Source organism: Petaurus breviceps, unplaced genomic scaffold, assembly GCF_028583685.1.
Source record: "Petaurus breviceps papuanus isolate PSGF00001 unplaced genomic scaffold, PetGlider_PUasm1.0 490, whole genome shotgun sequence".
Lineage (NCBI taxonomy): Eukaryota > Metazoa > Chordata > Mammalia > Diprotodontia > Petauridae > Petaurus > Petaurus breviceps.
In genome coordinates, this window is record NW_027186352.1 from 29,815,831 (window position 1) to 29,832,123 (window position 16,293).

At 39.4% G+C, this 16,293-nt stretch overlaps 1 protein-coding gene and 1 pseudogene across 2 annotated transcripts in view; one reads left to right on the forward strand and one right to left on the reverse strand.

Annotated features, from left to right (window-relative positions):
• Positions 1-16,293, reverse strand: part of CTNNA3 (catenin alpha 3) — a 2,053,326-nt gene that overhangs the window by 795,263 nt on the left and 1,241,770 nt on the right. For both annotated transcript variants that reach the window (XM_069101886.1, XM_069101885.1), the window contains exon 10: positions 4,589-4,681. In XM_069101886.1, the coding sequence (XP_068957987.1) occupies positions 4,589-4,681 (93 nt within the window). The remainder of the gene's footprint in view (positions 1-4,588; positions 4,682-16,293) is intronic.
• On the forward strand, positions 14,313-14,870 carry LOC138172093 (receptor expression-enhancing protein 6 pseudogene; annotated as a pseudogene).

The following is a 16,293-nucleotide window of genomic DNA, read 5'->3' on the forward strand; positions in this document are numbered from 1 at the left end:
CTCTCTCTCTCTCTCTCTCTCTCTCTCTCTCTCTCTCTCTCTCTCTCATTCTCCTACTTTAACTTACCCTTCTGTTTGAGACAATAAGCCTTGTATCCATTCTCAGGCCTTTCACTTTACCATTTCTCTCCATCTGAACTTTGACCCTTCACTATCGGAAGCCATAATTGGCGTCTGTGTCTTTCCCAGTTTTCTTTCAAGGTGTCTTCTTTCAGAGAATGCCTCAACAATAGACAAATAGACTTCTTAAAGGAGCCAAGTCAATCTACAACAAAACTAGATTTCTTTAAAGTCATTCACAAAAAAAAAAATCTTTTAAATCTACCTCCTCACCAATTTGTTCTCCAAAAGGCACAGATTCAATTGAAAACACTGACCTCTCCATTCCAACTGGAAATCATTCTCCCCCCACTGTAATAGCCTGGAAAAGACTTCAAAAACTAAACCTGGGTTTTTGAGGTCAGTGGCATTACCAAGTATGAAGGATAAAAAGGAGAAAGCCATAGGAAATCAAGCCCCCAGGTTCATTTTGTCTGCAGGGCTACAGAAAATGACAATGATGAGTAACAAGAGAGGAGATAAATTGAAGGACGTGGTTTCTGAAAGGGGCTTTGGTGAGAGATGGTAGTGCTATAAAGTCTTGAGTGATTTGAAGGGCATATGGTCACAGGTCTGTTTTCATATTAACCTTCAAAGCTAAGTTCTGAGGAAAAGCAGCCACGGATTCTCAATTTGGAGAAACATCCTGAGGCTGCCAGAAATTTCATTTCAGCCTCATCTTCAAAGTAACAATAGAAACACCCTAACAGACCCAAATTCCTCGTTACGGATATTGCTTCCTCGATCATTATTGGCAGCAAAGAAATTGTGTTGTGTTGCGTTGCTGTTTTGTTGTTGTTGTTACTTTGTAAAGTACTATACACATGCTATCTATGATTTCTTTGGGGATATATAATTACTATTTTTAATTTAGGTGCACAAAATGTTGGTGAGAATATATGCATGTAAAGGTCAATCAATTGACAAGAAAATTATTGAGTACTTAAGACATCCCAGGAACTGAACTAGGTAGACAAAGACGAGTCTTGTTTTCAAGAGTCTAAATTCTATCAAGGATGCATACAATTAAGGAAAATGTTAATACAAGTCACAGAATCACAAGATCATTATGAACAAAAATAAATAGAATCGGGGCGGCCAGGTGGCTCAGCAAGTAAGAGCACTGGCTCCAGTGTCGAGATAAGCTGGGGATCAAATCCCAGCTCTGATACTTCGCACCACACCCAGAAACACCTGGCCATCTAACCTTGAGCAAGTTACTTAACCCCGATTGCTTAAAAAAAATAAAAATAAAATAAATAGAATCAAATCAAAGTTTCGAAAGAACTATGCAAAACTCCAATTTGTTCTGTTATAGGTGATACATTATGTCTAATTGCCCTTAACCAGTAAAATAAATCCTTAACTAAAGTCCCTGACTGATGTCTCATGATGGATAGGAGTAGTAATGTGGTCTCATAGGGCTTAATAATGGAATGTAAGCCCAAGCAGGGTCTAAAGATGAATTTTTAAGGAATATGTAATTAGTGGTATAAGGGTGATTGGCCAGGAGACAATGATCCAGAATTTGGCAACCTCTTCTTGGAGGTACTACACTAGCCTTGTGAACTTGCAATTATGTGACTTTCCCTCTTTTTTAAAATCTCTATTTGTATTTTTTTATCTAAAACTATAATTTCATTGATGGTGGTAACTACCATTGGGAAAACCACCTCCATTTGTCTTCCACTCAAGAAACACTTATTGAGCACCTCTGAGGCACAGGACTAAGTTTGGGGAGTATTAAAAAAGTCACTGTCATCAGAGTTTATATTTTATCAGGGGAAAAATAAGTTCAGAAATATAAAAGTCCATACAAACTGTAAATTAAATAATTGCAAGGCAATCTGGAGGAAAAGACATAGGCAGCTGGGGAATCAGGAAATACTGCATGAAGAAGGTGGGACTGGATCTGAGTTTCTGTTCTAAGAAGCAGATATAGTGAGGGAGTGCATTCTAGGCATGAGGGACAGTCAAGGCAAAGGTATGGAGAAGGGACATGGATTGTCATGTGTGAGGAACAGTAAGAAAGTCAGTCTGGCTGAACCAGAAAGTAATGGAAAATAATGTGCAATAAGGCAGGAAAGGTAGATTGGGGCCAGGTTGAAAGGGGATAAAAAACTATTTGATCCCACGAGTTAGAGAGAACCACTGGAAACTACTGTACAGTCTGAGAACTGCCTGGACTATGACTTACCTGGAGTCACACTGACAGTGTGTGTCAGAGGCAGGACTTGAAACCAGGGTTTCATCTGCAAGGCTGGCTCTTCAACCTCATTACCATAGTGCCTCTCAGCACTGGCAAACTCTCTCTTTATCATCTATCTACCCATCATCTAGCTATTGTCTGTAATCTATCTATATATCTATCCATCTATCTACCTATCTCTCATCTACCTCTTTAGCTGTCAAAAACTATCTAGCAACTAGGTATCTGTCTATTTATTGTCTATTTACCTATCTCTGCATTGTGTGTCTGTCTGTCTACCCATCTATCATTCTCTGAAGGCTCTATTATCATGGAAACAAGATTTATGAAAACCAGCAAAGGTCGAGAACACTGGAACACCTAAAGAACATGGGTGCTTGAGACTCTTTCAAACTCATAGAGTTTAGTTGCACACTGACACATCCATCCTCATCTATGGCATGTGAAAGGCAACAAGCAAATCTGCTTTTGCAAAACAATTGCTTTGGAAAATGAAGTACTCTCCCTGCTCAGTGGTGACAGTTCCTCGATCATAGCAGCAGGCAAATCAAGTGATATTTCTCTATCTGCATGAGATTGCATGATGCCCTTGTTTGGGTAATCCCTGAAAGCTGCTATGCTTTCTATCTAAATGAAATCAGGGGTTCTTATGAAGTAGCAGCGCTGCTAGGGCCCAATAAAGTAATAGCAAAGAACCACTAAAAGTCACATTTCATCAATCAATTAATCGGTCTAGCAAAAATACTGATCAGAGGCAGCTCAGACACCTTTGTACCATGGAGAAACCTCTTCTGGGAATTAAGTCACTTCCCCAACTACCAGAGGCGTGGATCAAATTTAATGGTCTTGGTTTTCCTGGAGACTATAAACTCCCTGAAAGCAGGGGCATTTTTATTGTAGTAACCCCAGTGCCAAGTGCATATTACAAGTCAAATCAAATCAAAATGCCTTCATTAAGCACTTACTAAGTGCCTGGCATAAAGGATGAAGACAGAAATAAAGGCAAAAATAAACCCTGGCCTCAAGTAGCTTACAATCTAAAAGGAGAAACAATATAAAAATAGTGATGCACAGGGGCAGCCAGGTGGCTCAGCAAGTAAGAGCACCGGCTCCAGTGTCAGTGTCGGAATGACCTGGGGATCAAATCTGGGCTCAGATACTTAGCACCACACCCAGAAATAACTGGCCGTGTAACCCTGAGCAAGTTACTTAACCCCGAATGCTTAAAAAAAATTGTGATGTACAAACAAGATACATACAGGTTTAACTGATGTAAGGACTGGGAAAGGCTTCTTGCAGAAGGTGCAAACTATGGAATGCTTCAGGTGCTCACAAATGCTTTTAGGTTTTAGAAACCAGTCCCCAAGTGCAATAATTAATAGCGAGACAGTTTTAGATTCTGGGGACCTGGCTTCACATTGCAGTTCTCCTACCTATTCTCTCTTTACCCTTGGGCAAATCACTTAAGCTACCCAGGGAGCAGGCTCTTCTTTAATATACAGAGACAAAATCTGATTAACTCTAAGGTCACATTTAGCCCTCAGTCAATGATCCTATGAAGGTTATGCCCTCTACACTAATACCTTCATCCTCCCATATTCTCCCCAAGTGAGTCAAACTATTTTGTGATACGTAATATATCTGTTCAGTGGGTAACATTTTATTTTGCTGAGGATTTTTCTTAATTTGGGAGCCCAAAAGCTCATATAATCACTGCTTAATGCATGGTGGGGTTGCAGACTGAATTTATGGAGAAAGAAATCAAATGAATATCACCATGAACATGTGATGTAGATTGCAGATAAAGACATCACAGAGTATAGGGCAGAGAAGATCTGTAACTAAAATCTATTTCACCTGAGGTTTGGGGAGGGCCTCTGCGCCAGAGGTAGAAAAGAGAGTGGGAAGATTGGAATGGGTGGCAACAGGGAAAGTCCATAGGGACTAGAGTACATAGATAAAAGGTAATTCGTTATGGAGAAAGACTCAACCAAGTTGATGTAAGAGTAGAGAGTGGAAAGATGGGAACCATGATGAGAGGTTCTTTGGTTTGGAGTCTAAGGAAGGAGTCCTTTTTCACTGATAAGGCCAGGGGACTATAAGGTTTAAAGAAAACCGTATTCAGTGGGAATATATAATATCTGAGGAGCAAGAGCACCCATTGACATCAGTTCCTTCGAACAAAGCTCCAATGAATCAACACTCGCTTTGTTCTTCGGTGAAGTACGTAGTTTCAATAGGATTTTAATGCTGAGGGCATTCAATCTTTACTCTCCCTACCTGTGGACACAGTGTCTCCATGTGACTGGCTGCTGTCTTGACTATTTTAATTCCATCTTCATTTGCAGACAGGGAACAAGCAAGATTGGCCACCTTAAAAACAAGCAAACAAACCCAAAGGTAAGTCATTATTTCCATAGCATGGAGGGGAATCAGAAAACAGCTATTGAGTGAAGGAGGCAAGAGAACATAGAAATCCATTAAAAATCTCAAAACTGAAAATTGTATCTCAAATTTATTTTGAAGAAATGTTTTTGTATTGAGTGCACCTGAACAAAGAAACCCAAAGAGTCGTACAGAATTGAGAAACAAAGCATCCTAGGGAATTGAGAGACTTATTATAGTACTACTAGGTCTCTTGGCATCCCACTTCTAATTCATACTAGGAAGATGTGCCCAGGTTCCCTTACTACGGGACAGAATAAAATGCAGATTCGTGGTCTGAATGCTAATAGATACTTGGAATCTTGTATGACTGTGGTTTATTTTATGTTTTTAATTGGCTTATTACTTCCCAGAGGTCTATTACGCATACTTAAATTGTACTAAGCAGTGACTGAGTCTTTCTCCATGTATTATTCAGTATCAAATAGGTTACAGGGCTGGACAAATAAATGTTAATTAAATTTCCCTGTTTTCTTTCTTTTTTCCTACTCTAACTGCTATTATTATTTGAAACTTCAATAGCTTGAAGGGAAGGCTGCATCAGGGTGGGGATGGGAAGGGAGAGAGAAAGGTTGCTGGTTTTGGAGTGCATAGGCTTAGACTCTTGGCTCTAACACTTACTATGTGAACTTAGGCAAGTCATCACATCTCTGGTATCCAGTTTCCTCATCTGGAAAATGATGGTATTGCAAAACGAGGGGGAGTGAGCTAGCTGGCCTCCTGGGTCCCTTCCACTTCTAGGCCTATAACCCTGTGATCTCTCTGGGACATGGCTTCTTCCTCCATAAAGTGATGGGGTTAGATAAGATAGCCTCTAAAACTCTCTCACTCTAAAGCTTATAAACTTGACGGAAGTGTAAATGGGGCCACAGATTCCTTCAGTTATTATTGCTAATGATTAGACAGATGACCTCTGGATAATTCACTATCTGAATGCCAGGCCACTATCTGAGACTGTAAATTACAATGGTTTGTGAGCTTGATGGATGGTCTTTGGAAACTAAAATTTATTATCAACAGGAAAAATTGTCTTACATCTATTACAAAAACTCAGTATTTACCAATAAACTCTTTGTGACATCCATTAGGAAGTAGGAAATAAACATTTACTAAATGCCTACCATGTGCCAGTTCTTGTGTTAAGTGTTTTACGAATATTAATCCTTACAACAACCTTGGAGGCAGGTCCTATTATTATCCCTGTTTTTCAGATGAGGAAACTGAGGCAGCAAAGTAAAATGAATTTGGGGGGCACACAGCTAATAAGCATCTGAAGCTAGATTTGAACTCTTATCCTGCTGGCGATAGGCCCAGCACTGTAACCACCACACTACTTAGCTTCCCCATTGGCAAAGAGGATAACTCCATATTTTTCTGCTTCATGGGACACTTTTTTCCTGTCTCCCCCAGACTGTAAACTGTTGACAAGTGATTAAACACAAAAGCTATGATTTCTATATAGGACCATCACTGTAGAGTTGAAAGGACCCTTGTAAGTCATCAAATCATTTTACAGATAAGGAAACTGAGGCACAAGAACTTGCTCAAGAGCATATAATTGTTTTAATTGACAAGTTAATAATTTATGAAGCATTTACTTTATTCCAGGCACTATTAAAGATGTCACATCTGGGATTGCAGTTCCCGCCCTGTGACTCCAAACCCCAGATTCATTTCAAAGTACTGTTATTTAATAATGATGCCAAGCAGACTGGCATCGCTGGAAGAGCACCACCTTCCCAGCTATAATAGGAGATTTTTTTTAAAATGCTTGTCGTAAATTATAGTGAGAAGGATTAGACCTGGGACCTCACTGGGACAGGCAATTCCCAGAGGAGGAAATTCCCTCTTTCAATAAAGGGTGGCACCTTCTCAACAATTTATAGTCTTAAATGATCATCCCTAGAACACAGAGACGCAACACTCAGCCAAGGATCACAAAGTCAGTATGGGTCAGACACCAGACGAACCCAGGATTTTCTAACTAGATCACTAGCCACTATCCATCACTGCCTCACTGGGAAATGATTTTGTACCTTCACAATTAGCTCAACACCACATAGGTTTTATGGCTGATAACTCAGATGGGTTGCAGCACTGTCAGCATGTCAGACATAAATAATAAACCAAGAACTGGGCCTTTTGATCCCAAAAGGAATGGTAGTACAAAAATGATCTTATTTCCAGACTGTTGCTAAATACATAGATTTATTGGTTCCCCCTTTTGTATTACATTGTTTTTAATATATACCCCTAATGGAACAGAGATTCTTGGTTTGCATCTACATATTAAGCAATCATAGCTCCACATGATTGGACTTTGGAAGGACACACCTCACTTTAATAATGCATAAAGGAAAAATTCATTCACATGGGTCTTGGTTGGCTCAAAGGTTGTAGTGGCCCAACACTCATTTCTCATCAGATATTAATGCACCAGTGACTTATTGATATGTGTTTTCTCCTACTCAATGCCAATTGATCTACGGTAAAGCTGGGGGTACTATTCTAAGGCCTTTAATTTCATCCAAATTGGAGTCACTTCCTTACAGACAATGGCCAAGTGACCACTGCTATTGTTTTAACAGAAGATGTATTTTGAAAGGCAATGCAGCACGATGTCCTTAAGGTCTTCAAGGGAGGAAAACCTGTATTCAAATTCTGACTGTGAAACATCCTGGATGTTAACCCAAAGTGGTCTAAACAACCAACAAATACTACAGATTGGAAGAGAATTGTCCATTTGCATTAATACCAAGAGTTTTATAAGTAGGAGTTGCCCCCAAAATAAGGAAAATAGTATGGGATGCATATGATACTGTCTTTTCCTGTTATTTCATCTGTGTAAAGAATTCCCAGCAGGGAAACATGGTGAGATGTACTGAGATATTGAAGCAAAAATGCTCACAAAGTTAAGGATGTGGCTTTGAATCCCAAGTATCTTGCTTAATTAACATTTATTAAGCTCCTAGTATTTTCTGAGTGCTATGCTAGAAAAGGAGAAAGTACAATATGAAAGGCATGCCTCCTGATTTCAATGATGACCAAGCATTTACATAGTGCTTAATGGTTTTCACAGAACCATATAAAGATTAACTCTTTGATCCTCACAACAACCTTGGGAGGTAAATGCTATAATTACCCCCATTTTACAGTTGGTAAAACTGAGGTAGGCAGATTAAGTGATTTGCCCAATTAATTTACACAACTACACGTATCTAAGGCCATATTTTAACTCATGTTCCTGCTTCCACGTTCAATGCTCTGTCCACTGTGCCTCTTCATTGTCTCTGCTCAAAAAGCTCATGGTATAATGGAAGTCAAAACACCAACACAAATTGATAAAATATATGCTTTAGATTAAGTACATCAGGGAGGCATAAAACAAAGTGCTATATGGGCAGCAAAGTGGTAAGTGAATAGAACATCAAAGCCTGGAGTTAGGAAGACTTATCTTCCTAAGTTCAAATCTGGCCTCAGACGCTTACTAGATTTGAGACATTGGGCTAATCACTTAACAGTGTTTACCTCAATTTCCTCTTCTGTCAAATGATCTGGACCAAGGAATGGTAAACAACCCCAGTGTCTTTGCCAGGAAAACCCCAAATGGAGTCATGAAGAGTTGGACATGACTGAAACAACTGAACAAGAAGTTACATGTAAAACATTGAACAAATTTTTTAACCTCTCTGAGATTCTGTTCTTTCATTAATAAAATGGATATAATAAAGGCAACTAAATCACAATTCTATTATAAAGCATTTTGTAAACCTTAAAATGAGCTATCATTATTGTAGAAAAACTAAGAGGACCAAATCATCAGTCTCTGGGGATCATAGATTGAGAACTGGAAGAACCTTAGATACCATCTAATTCAACCCTCTTGTGTTAGAGAATAGGAAATTGAGGTACAGAGAACCCCAGGGATTGGCTGGGAGCATGGAGGAAGCTAATATGAGTGGCAGGATTGAAATCCTGCTCCTCAAGCTCCCAGAGTTACTGCTCTCTCCATTGGAAAACACAGACATCTGGCTCTGCCAGTTGAAGTTTGTGGTCCTCTGAACACCTTCTTCCAGTGTTTCCTATTCTTTATGTTCCCTTCTGAATTGTGTATTTATACTCTGAATATCTGCTAACAGTCACCTACATTGATGCTCTGTTGATGAGAAACACACACAGCATAACACAAATACAAAATCATAGGATTGTAGGTCTTGTGCTAGAATGGAAAACCCTTCACTACCTCCACTGCCTTCCAAAAAACCACAAGCTCAATGGACCTGGGAAATTACTGCAAGCAGCATCATGTAGTTGAAATAATTTATTGATTTAGAGTCAAAGGGCATTACTATGAATCCTAGCATTTCCATTTCCTATTCTAATCCCTAGGTCCTGGGGATAGGACCCTACTTTCCCCTCCCTAAGCCTGTTTTCTCTAGCAATAAAATGGCAGATTTGGACTGGATCACTTCTAAGCTTGATACAAATTGTGATAATAATAGCATTAATAATAATAATAATAATTTGAGGTTCACAAAGCACTTTACAAATCTTATCTCACTTTATGTTCACAATCACCCTTGGAATATAAATGCTATTATTCTATCCATTTTACAGATTAGAAAACTGAGGTAAATAGAGGGTCAGTAATTTCTCACACAGCTAATAAGAATGTGAAGTCAAATTTGAACTCAGGTCTTCCCAACTGCAGGTCTACACTTGCTCTACCATGTCACCTTGTTGCTCTAAAAGTTATTTTATCAAATCTTATCACAATATAGGAGTTTAAAACTTGGACCACTAGACATTGGGTAAAGTCTATTGACCCCTTCTCAGAATCATAGTCTTAAATGTTTCAAAGAAAATACATAGGGTGTCAGAAAAAAAAACATTTAACAAAATGTTTGCTAAAAAATATTTATGGACTCAAGCTTAGGAAACTGTCATAATAGAACATAGAATGTGCTAAATGGCTTTTGCAATAAAAAGAAAGTTAACTGGAAGTGATTGTAGACATAAGTTACTCCATTTTTCTTGTATTATATAGAAGAACTGAGACACAGAGGGAGTGGGGACCTCAATCAAGGTCAAACAGTAGCAAAGCAGACCTCTTTAATGAGTTTATAAAGGTAAACTAGAAGGCAGTCCCTTTCATTCACCAATTTCTTCCCCCTTCTCCCAGTTCGAGAAAAGGCATTTTTTAAGCTTGTTTGGCACAGAATGTACTTCTTGGTTAATTAACAATAGCTATTCATAACAATTCTCATTTGTGTAAAGCTCTATGATTTGCACAGCACTTTCCTCATATCTTCCCTGTGAGGGAGATAGGGCTAGCATTACTTCCATTTTTACAGATGAACGAAGAGGCACAGAGATGTCAAAGGGCTCGCCAATGTTCACAGGGAGAGGAATTGTTTGAACCCTAATCTTTTGACTCCATATCTAAGACTTTTGTCCACCACACCATGCTACCTGCTTTCAGATTACTACATCATTGGGGCAATTGAAGCATAATTCACACTGAAATGATATTTCACAAAAACAGTTGTTTTATGAAATAAAAAGGTAAAGTGAAACGCGAAAAAGAACCCAACATTTTTTTCTACTTCCAGGTGTTGACTGGTGACATATTTCTCAGTTATATTATTCTCTGATCTATATCCAATTTAAATCTTAATAGTGATAGTGACTAAAGAGTCTCTGCTTTTCCAATGTCGAAGCATAATAGAGCCCCGGGACAAGTCCCTGTCTGTGGTTTACTGTGGAGAGATATGTAAATGACACCAATAATCAGGTCTCACTAAAAATAACTCCTGCTCACGTGGCACTTTTTCCTCATTCCTGCATCAATTTGGAATCTCATCCTATTAAAATTACCACAAATTACATTCTACCTAGTTTGAATTTAGTTACACATGAACATTGCTTCCCATCTTCTAGCAGAATATAAGCTCCTTGAAATTAATCCTGTTTTGTTGATGTCTTTGTATCCTCATCCCCTGAAATGCACCAGGCTTTTCACAAAGGACACAAGGTGCCCACATAGGTCAAGAGATTCTAGTAGGTGGCCCAGGCACTGCATCCTGCATGTGAGGTCAAGAATTTCAAATATAACCTAAGACACTAACTAGGTGTGAGACATATTTGTGTGTGTGTGTATAAAAAAAACCTATATTTGACTAAGTTTCTTCATCTGTAAAATGGGGCTAATAATAGCATTTACCTCTCAGGGATGTTGTAAAGTTGAAAAGAAATAATGCATGCCAAGTGCTTTACAAATGTTGAGTTATGTAAATATTATTATTATTAATAATTGAATCAAAATTCAAAAAATAACAAGTGACTAATGATAATAATAATTACTGACATGTGTATAGTGCTTTAAGATTTAGACAATGCTTTATCTTATTTGATTCTCATAGCAATCCTGGGAGGTAGAAGGTTTTGATTATCCCCATATTACAGAGAAGGAAAGTGAAAGTGGGAGAATGTAAGTGACTTACCCAAGTTAGTAAGTGTCTGAGTCAGGAATTAAGCTTGGGGCCTTCCTGACTCCCAGTCTATCGCTCCATTCCCTATGCCCTGTAACTGTCTCTATATGCCTTCTTATAGGAAATCCCAAATGATCCCAAGCAAAAACACTTACCAGTAGTAGCCTGAACTCATTACCTCTCATTAATCATAAGACATGATAATAATATTCATACTTTCAGACCAGATGGGATACAATATTCTTGTTCTCTTTTTGAGCATGAGAAGCTGTTCAAATGCTGAACCTATTCCTCCAAAAGGCATTATTTTCCTCATCACAGAGTTATCACTTCTGAGCTCAGAATTGGACAAGAGGGGCCACTATGAATAGGTTGCCTATGAGAAACCAGGCTGGGCTTTTGAGAATGCCAAGCTTATCCATGAAACAGTTACACCTTTTAATAGCAACTTTCTTCTAGTGATGGTCTATGGATTTAAATCATGTACTGCCTGCATCTCTGAAACCAACACTTCTGAGGGCGAGCCAATATTAGTTACAGAGCAGGTGCTTAAATAATACTTGTTGGTTCATTCTGAATCAAATTAATTAGGCCGAAGGATGCTGTGTAACTAGTGAAGAGTTATTCAAGAAAATGAGCATAAAGTATATTTTCAGTTAGATGTCAGCAAGTTAATAATCATTTATTCTATACCGACTATGTGCCAGGCATTGTGTTAAATACTGGGACTTCATAGAAAGGCAAAATATTGTCCCTGACCTCAAAGAGTTCATAGTTTAATGGGGAAGAAAACATGCAAAAAAGTGTCTAAAGAAGCTATACACAGGAAAAATCAGGAACATTCAACAAAGGAAAGGCCATCAAATTAGGATGACGTACAAACAGAATAAGAAGGGAAAGATAATCATTCAACATGCAATAAGAAGAAAGCGTAAGTAATGAGGAGCTCAATGCTAAATTTGTGGCAACTCAACGTCAAGAAAACTAGAGGGAAAACCCTCCATATGATCTTAAATATCCTAGATGTAAGCTCCATATGAGCTTAGATCATCTGTGAAGATTTTATAGGAGACGATATTAAAAGAATGGCAAAGGATATGAATGGATGGGCTAACATCTGCAGCACTAAAGAAAGTACCGATATTGATGAGATTACAGAGCCATCTAATACTGACATGCAGTCCATTTGGTAACAGCAAACTTCATTCCAGTCTATAAACACATGCACATGCACACACACACACACACACACAAAGTATATGTGTAGACATATGCAATTATTCCTAAATATTGGTGTTTAAAAGTTCTCACTCTTTGAAAAGTTATAATTGAAGCTCAGAGAATTATATCATAGGATCAAACACTTTGAGTTGGATGGGGCATCAGAAGCTCTCTAATATAATCCTTGTTATTTTAAAGAGGAGAAATGTACATCCCAGAGAGGTGAAGTGAAAAGAGGTATCGCTGCTATTTTAGGCATTTTCAGTCATATCTGACTCTCTGTGACCCTGTTTGCAATTGTCTTGGCAAAGATACTGGAGTGCTTTGTCATTTCTTTCTCTAGCTCATTTTACAGATCAGGAAACCAGGGCAACCGGAGTTAAGTGACTTGCCCAGAGTCATGTGTGTCAGAGGCCAAATTTGAACTCGGGAAGATGAATCTTCATGATTTCAGGATTGGCATGCTATATACCACCTTACAGGCCAGAGGCATAGTACCAAGAACTTTATTCTAGAGGAAAAATCGAGTGTGCTGCCACACATAACCTGCACTAATTGGATCTCTCCTTCACAAAAGCTCTTCCTTGATGCTACATTGAGATGTGTGGCTCAAAGAGGATTCTCAAATATTCCGTCAGTGGAACACAATGTATGCCAGTTCCTTGAGCATAGAGTATGAGCCTGACTTCTGAGGACTTTCCTAACTAGGTTTAATGGCCAGGAGCAAGATGTTGATCATTCCCTTGTACTCTTCTCTTGTCAAAGAATATGTGGAGTCTTATGTTCGGTGCTTTAAAAATAGTTTACACTTATATCAATTAGCACTAGTTTCTCTCTCACTTTTAATTTAAAAGAGGCAGAAAAATACCTTATAATTATAGTTAAGAAAATCAAATTCCCACATTGGTCAAGTCCAAAAGTATGTCTCCTTCTTGAATCCATCAGCTCTCTGTCAGGAGGCAGGTAGCACAAATCATCACCAGTCCCCCAGATTCATAGTTGGTTGCTTCATTCATTTATACCAAATCATATTTTAGGTTGTTTTTACAGTATTTTATATATTATTTTCCTAGTTCTGTTTACTTCACTAATCATGAGTTCATCTGAACTCATCCCTTCCATACTTGCTTATGGTGCAGTAATTAATTAATTCCATTAATATACCATAATGTGGTCAGTCATTCCTCAGATGACAGGCATTCCCTTCTAGTTCTTTGTCACCACAAAAAGAGCTGGTATACTTTTATACATGTGGGTCCTTATCCATTTTCTTTGTTCTCTTTGGGGTATCACACTGAATTATTGAGTGCCACATTAGGGGAAGTACATAAACAGATAAGAGCAAGCAAGGTGGTGAAGGGACCACAGATCATGGCATAGAAGGATCATTTGGTAGCAAAGAGAATATTAAAAATCCAGAGAATAGAAAATTTGAGGGCAGAGGATACCTGCATTCATACATTTGAAGAGGCATAACACAGAAAAAGGATTAGATCTGTCCTGGTTGGCCCCAAGGGCAGAAACAGGAATGATGAATAAGAACTGCAAAGACGAAAATTGGTTTGATGGAAGGAAAATACATCCCAATAATTAGACCTATTCCAGAGTAGTAGCATTGAGGTACAATGCTCTGCCTCAATCACTGGGGATCGAGGAGTTGCAGGACCATGAGGTAGGAAAGAAGGAAGGGGAGGGACCGAGAGACAGGAGGAGTGGAGGTCCTGGGAGCCTGGAGAGGGAGACACTACCAGCCCAGCTGCAGAGTAGCGGGAGCCCTAGAGGTCACCCCTCGGACCCGGGTCCAGTCATCCTCTGTCCTCTCTCCTCCCCGCTCGGTCCCGAGAGACATGGGTAGCTTGAGGCAGTGCTTCCAGAGGTTTCTGGAGCAGAAAAACATTGTCACCGATGTCCTGGGAAAGCTGGAGGAAGTCTCTAGTGTCAAATAGTACTACCTGGGTACAGGTTCCATTGCTTTCATGGCCCTTTATCTTTTCTTTGGCTTTGGTGTCCCCCCTGCTCTGCAATCTCATCGGATTCATCTACCCAGCATGTGTTTCCATCAAGGCCATTGAAAGCCACAACAAAGATGATAATACAATCTGGCTAACCTACTGGGTGGTATATAGCATATTTGGCCTGGCCGAGTCATCTCTGACATCTTCCTTTTCTGGTTCCCCTTCTACTATGCAGGAAATTGTGCCTTCTTACTATGGTGCATGCTTCCAGTGACCTGCAATGGCTCCCAGATCCTATACCATCACCTGATCCGCCCCACCTTCCTGAGGCACCAGGCTTCCATGGACAGTCTGGTGACTTAACTGAGTGGACGAGCCCTACATACAGCAGCCCATCTGACCCAGGAAGAAACCAAGGCAGGCATGATTCACCCACAGAAGAACAAGTGAAGAGATCACTCCTGAGCCAAAAGATTCCATTGACTGGACACCCTCCTTCCAGCCCCCTCAGCATCAAGGGACCCTGGACCCCCAATCCTGGCTCGTGTCTAAGCAGCTGACCCCTCCCAAGTGTACAGCTCTACCCAACCTCCACCCTCTTTGGCCTTAGGGCATTAGAGAAGTCTCCCCAGTCTGGGAGGTTGGATGGGCATGGGGGGACCTCTGCCCATTTAGGATCCACCAGCACCTGCTAAGGGGCCCTGCTGGCACTTGGACTGTTCTAAGTATACCATTAACCATCTGCCTCTGGCCCCCACCACTGGCCTCCCACAGGACTCTTAATGTGTCCTGCCCATTCCAGCTGCCCATGTATTGAAAAAAAATAGTCCTACACAGGCCAAAAAAAAAAATCACTGGGGATCTTTGAGAAAAGGCTGGATTATTACTTATTGAGGGTGATATAGAGGGGATTCTTTGTTGAGCTACAGGTTTGACTAAATGGGTCACTAAGCTTCCTTTGACTTGGATATTCTTTGATCCAGTGTATTCCAGTTTGAAAAAAGTCTGAAGTTAATCTATTTTTTTCATATTCACCAATTCTCAAAGACCATATAGTAAGGTAAAAAAATGGTTATAACCTGCATCAATGGAAATACTAGATACACTGACCAAATAATTATTTTAAGTTGATTTTCAGTCATGTCCAACTCATCATAAGCCTGTTTGAATTTTTGTTGGCAAAGATATTGAATTATTTTACCATTTCCTTCTCTAGCTCATTTCTACAGATGAAAAATAGAAGAAAACAGGGTTAAGTGACTTGCCCAGGGTCATACAACTAGTGAGTATCTGAGGTTGGATTTCAACTCATGAAGAGGAGTTTTCCTGACTCTAGGACTAGCATTCTATCCACTATGCCACCTAGCTTCTCCCTATCAAATCACAGATCCCAGAAATATTGAATCAATTAAAAGGTTTTTTACAAATTAAAAATTTGAAACTTAGTATAATATCATTTTTAGATAGCTGATCTTAGAGACCAAAAGACTTAGAATCAAGGCATACCTACTCTTTTGAAAACAAGCAAGTTATTTAATACCTCAAAGAGTCTGACAATATTCTAATACAGGGGGTCTTAACATTTTGGGTGTGAAAGTGTAGCATATAACCCTTTCATAGTCTGGTGAAAACTATGAATCCCTTCTCAGAATAATGCTTTTAAATACATAGAATATGCAGAATTACAAAGGAAACCAATTCTTTTATGATACTGCATATATGGATATATAGAGAGACAGACAGACAGAGACAGACAGAGAGACAGAGACAGAGAGACAAAGAGACTCAGAGGAATGGAGGGAGGAGGGGGACAAGAAGAAGAGGGGGAGAGAGAGAGAGAGAGAGAGAGAGAGAGAGAGAGAGAGAGAGAGAG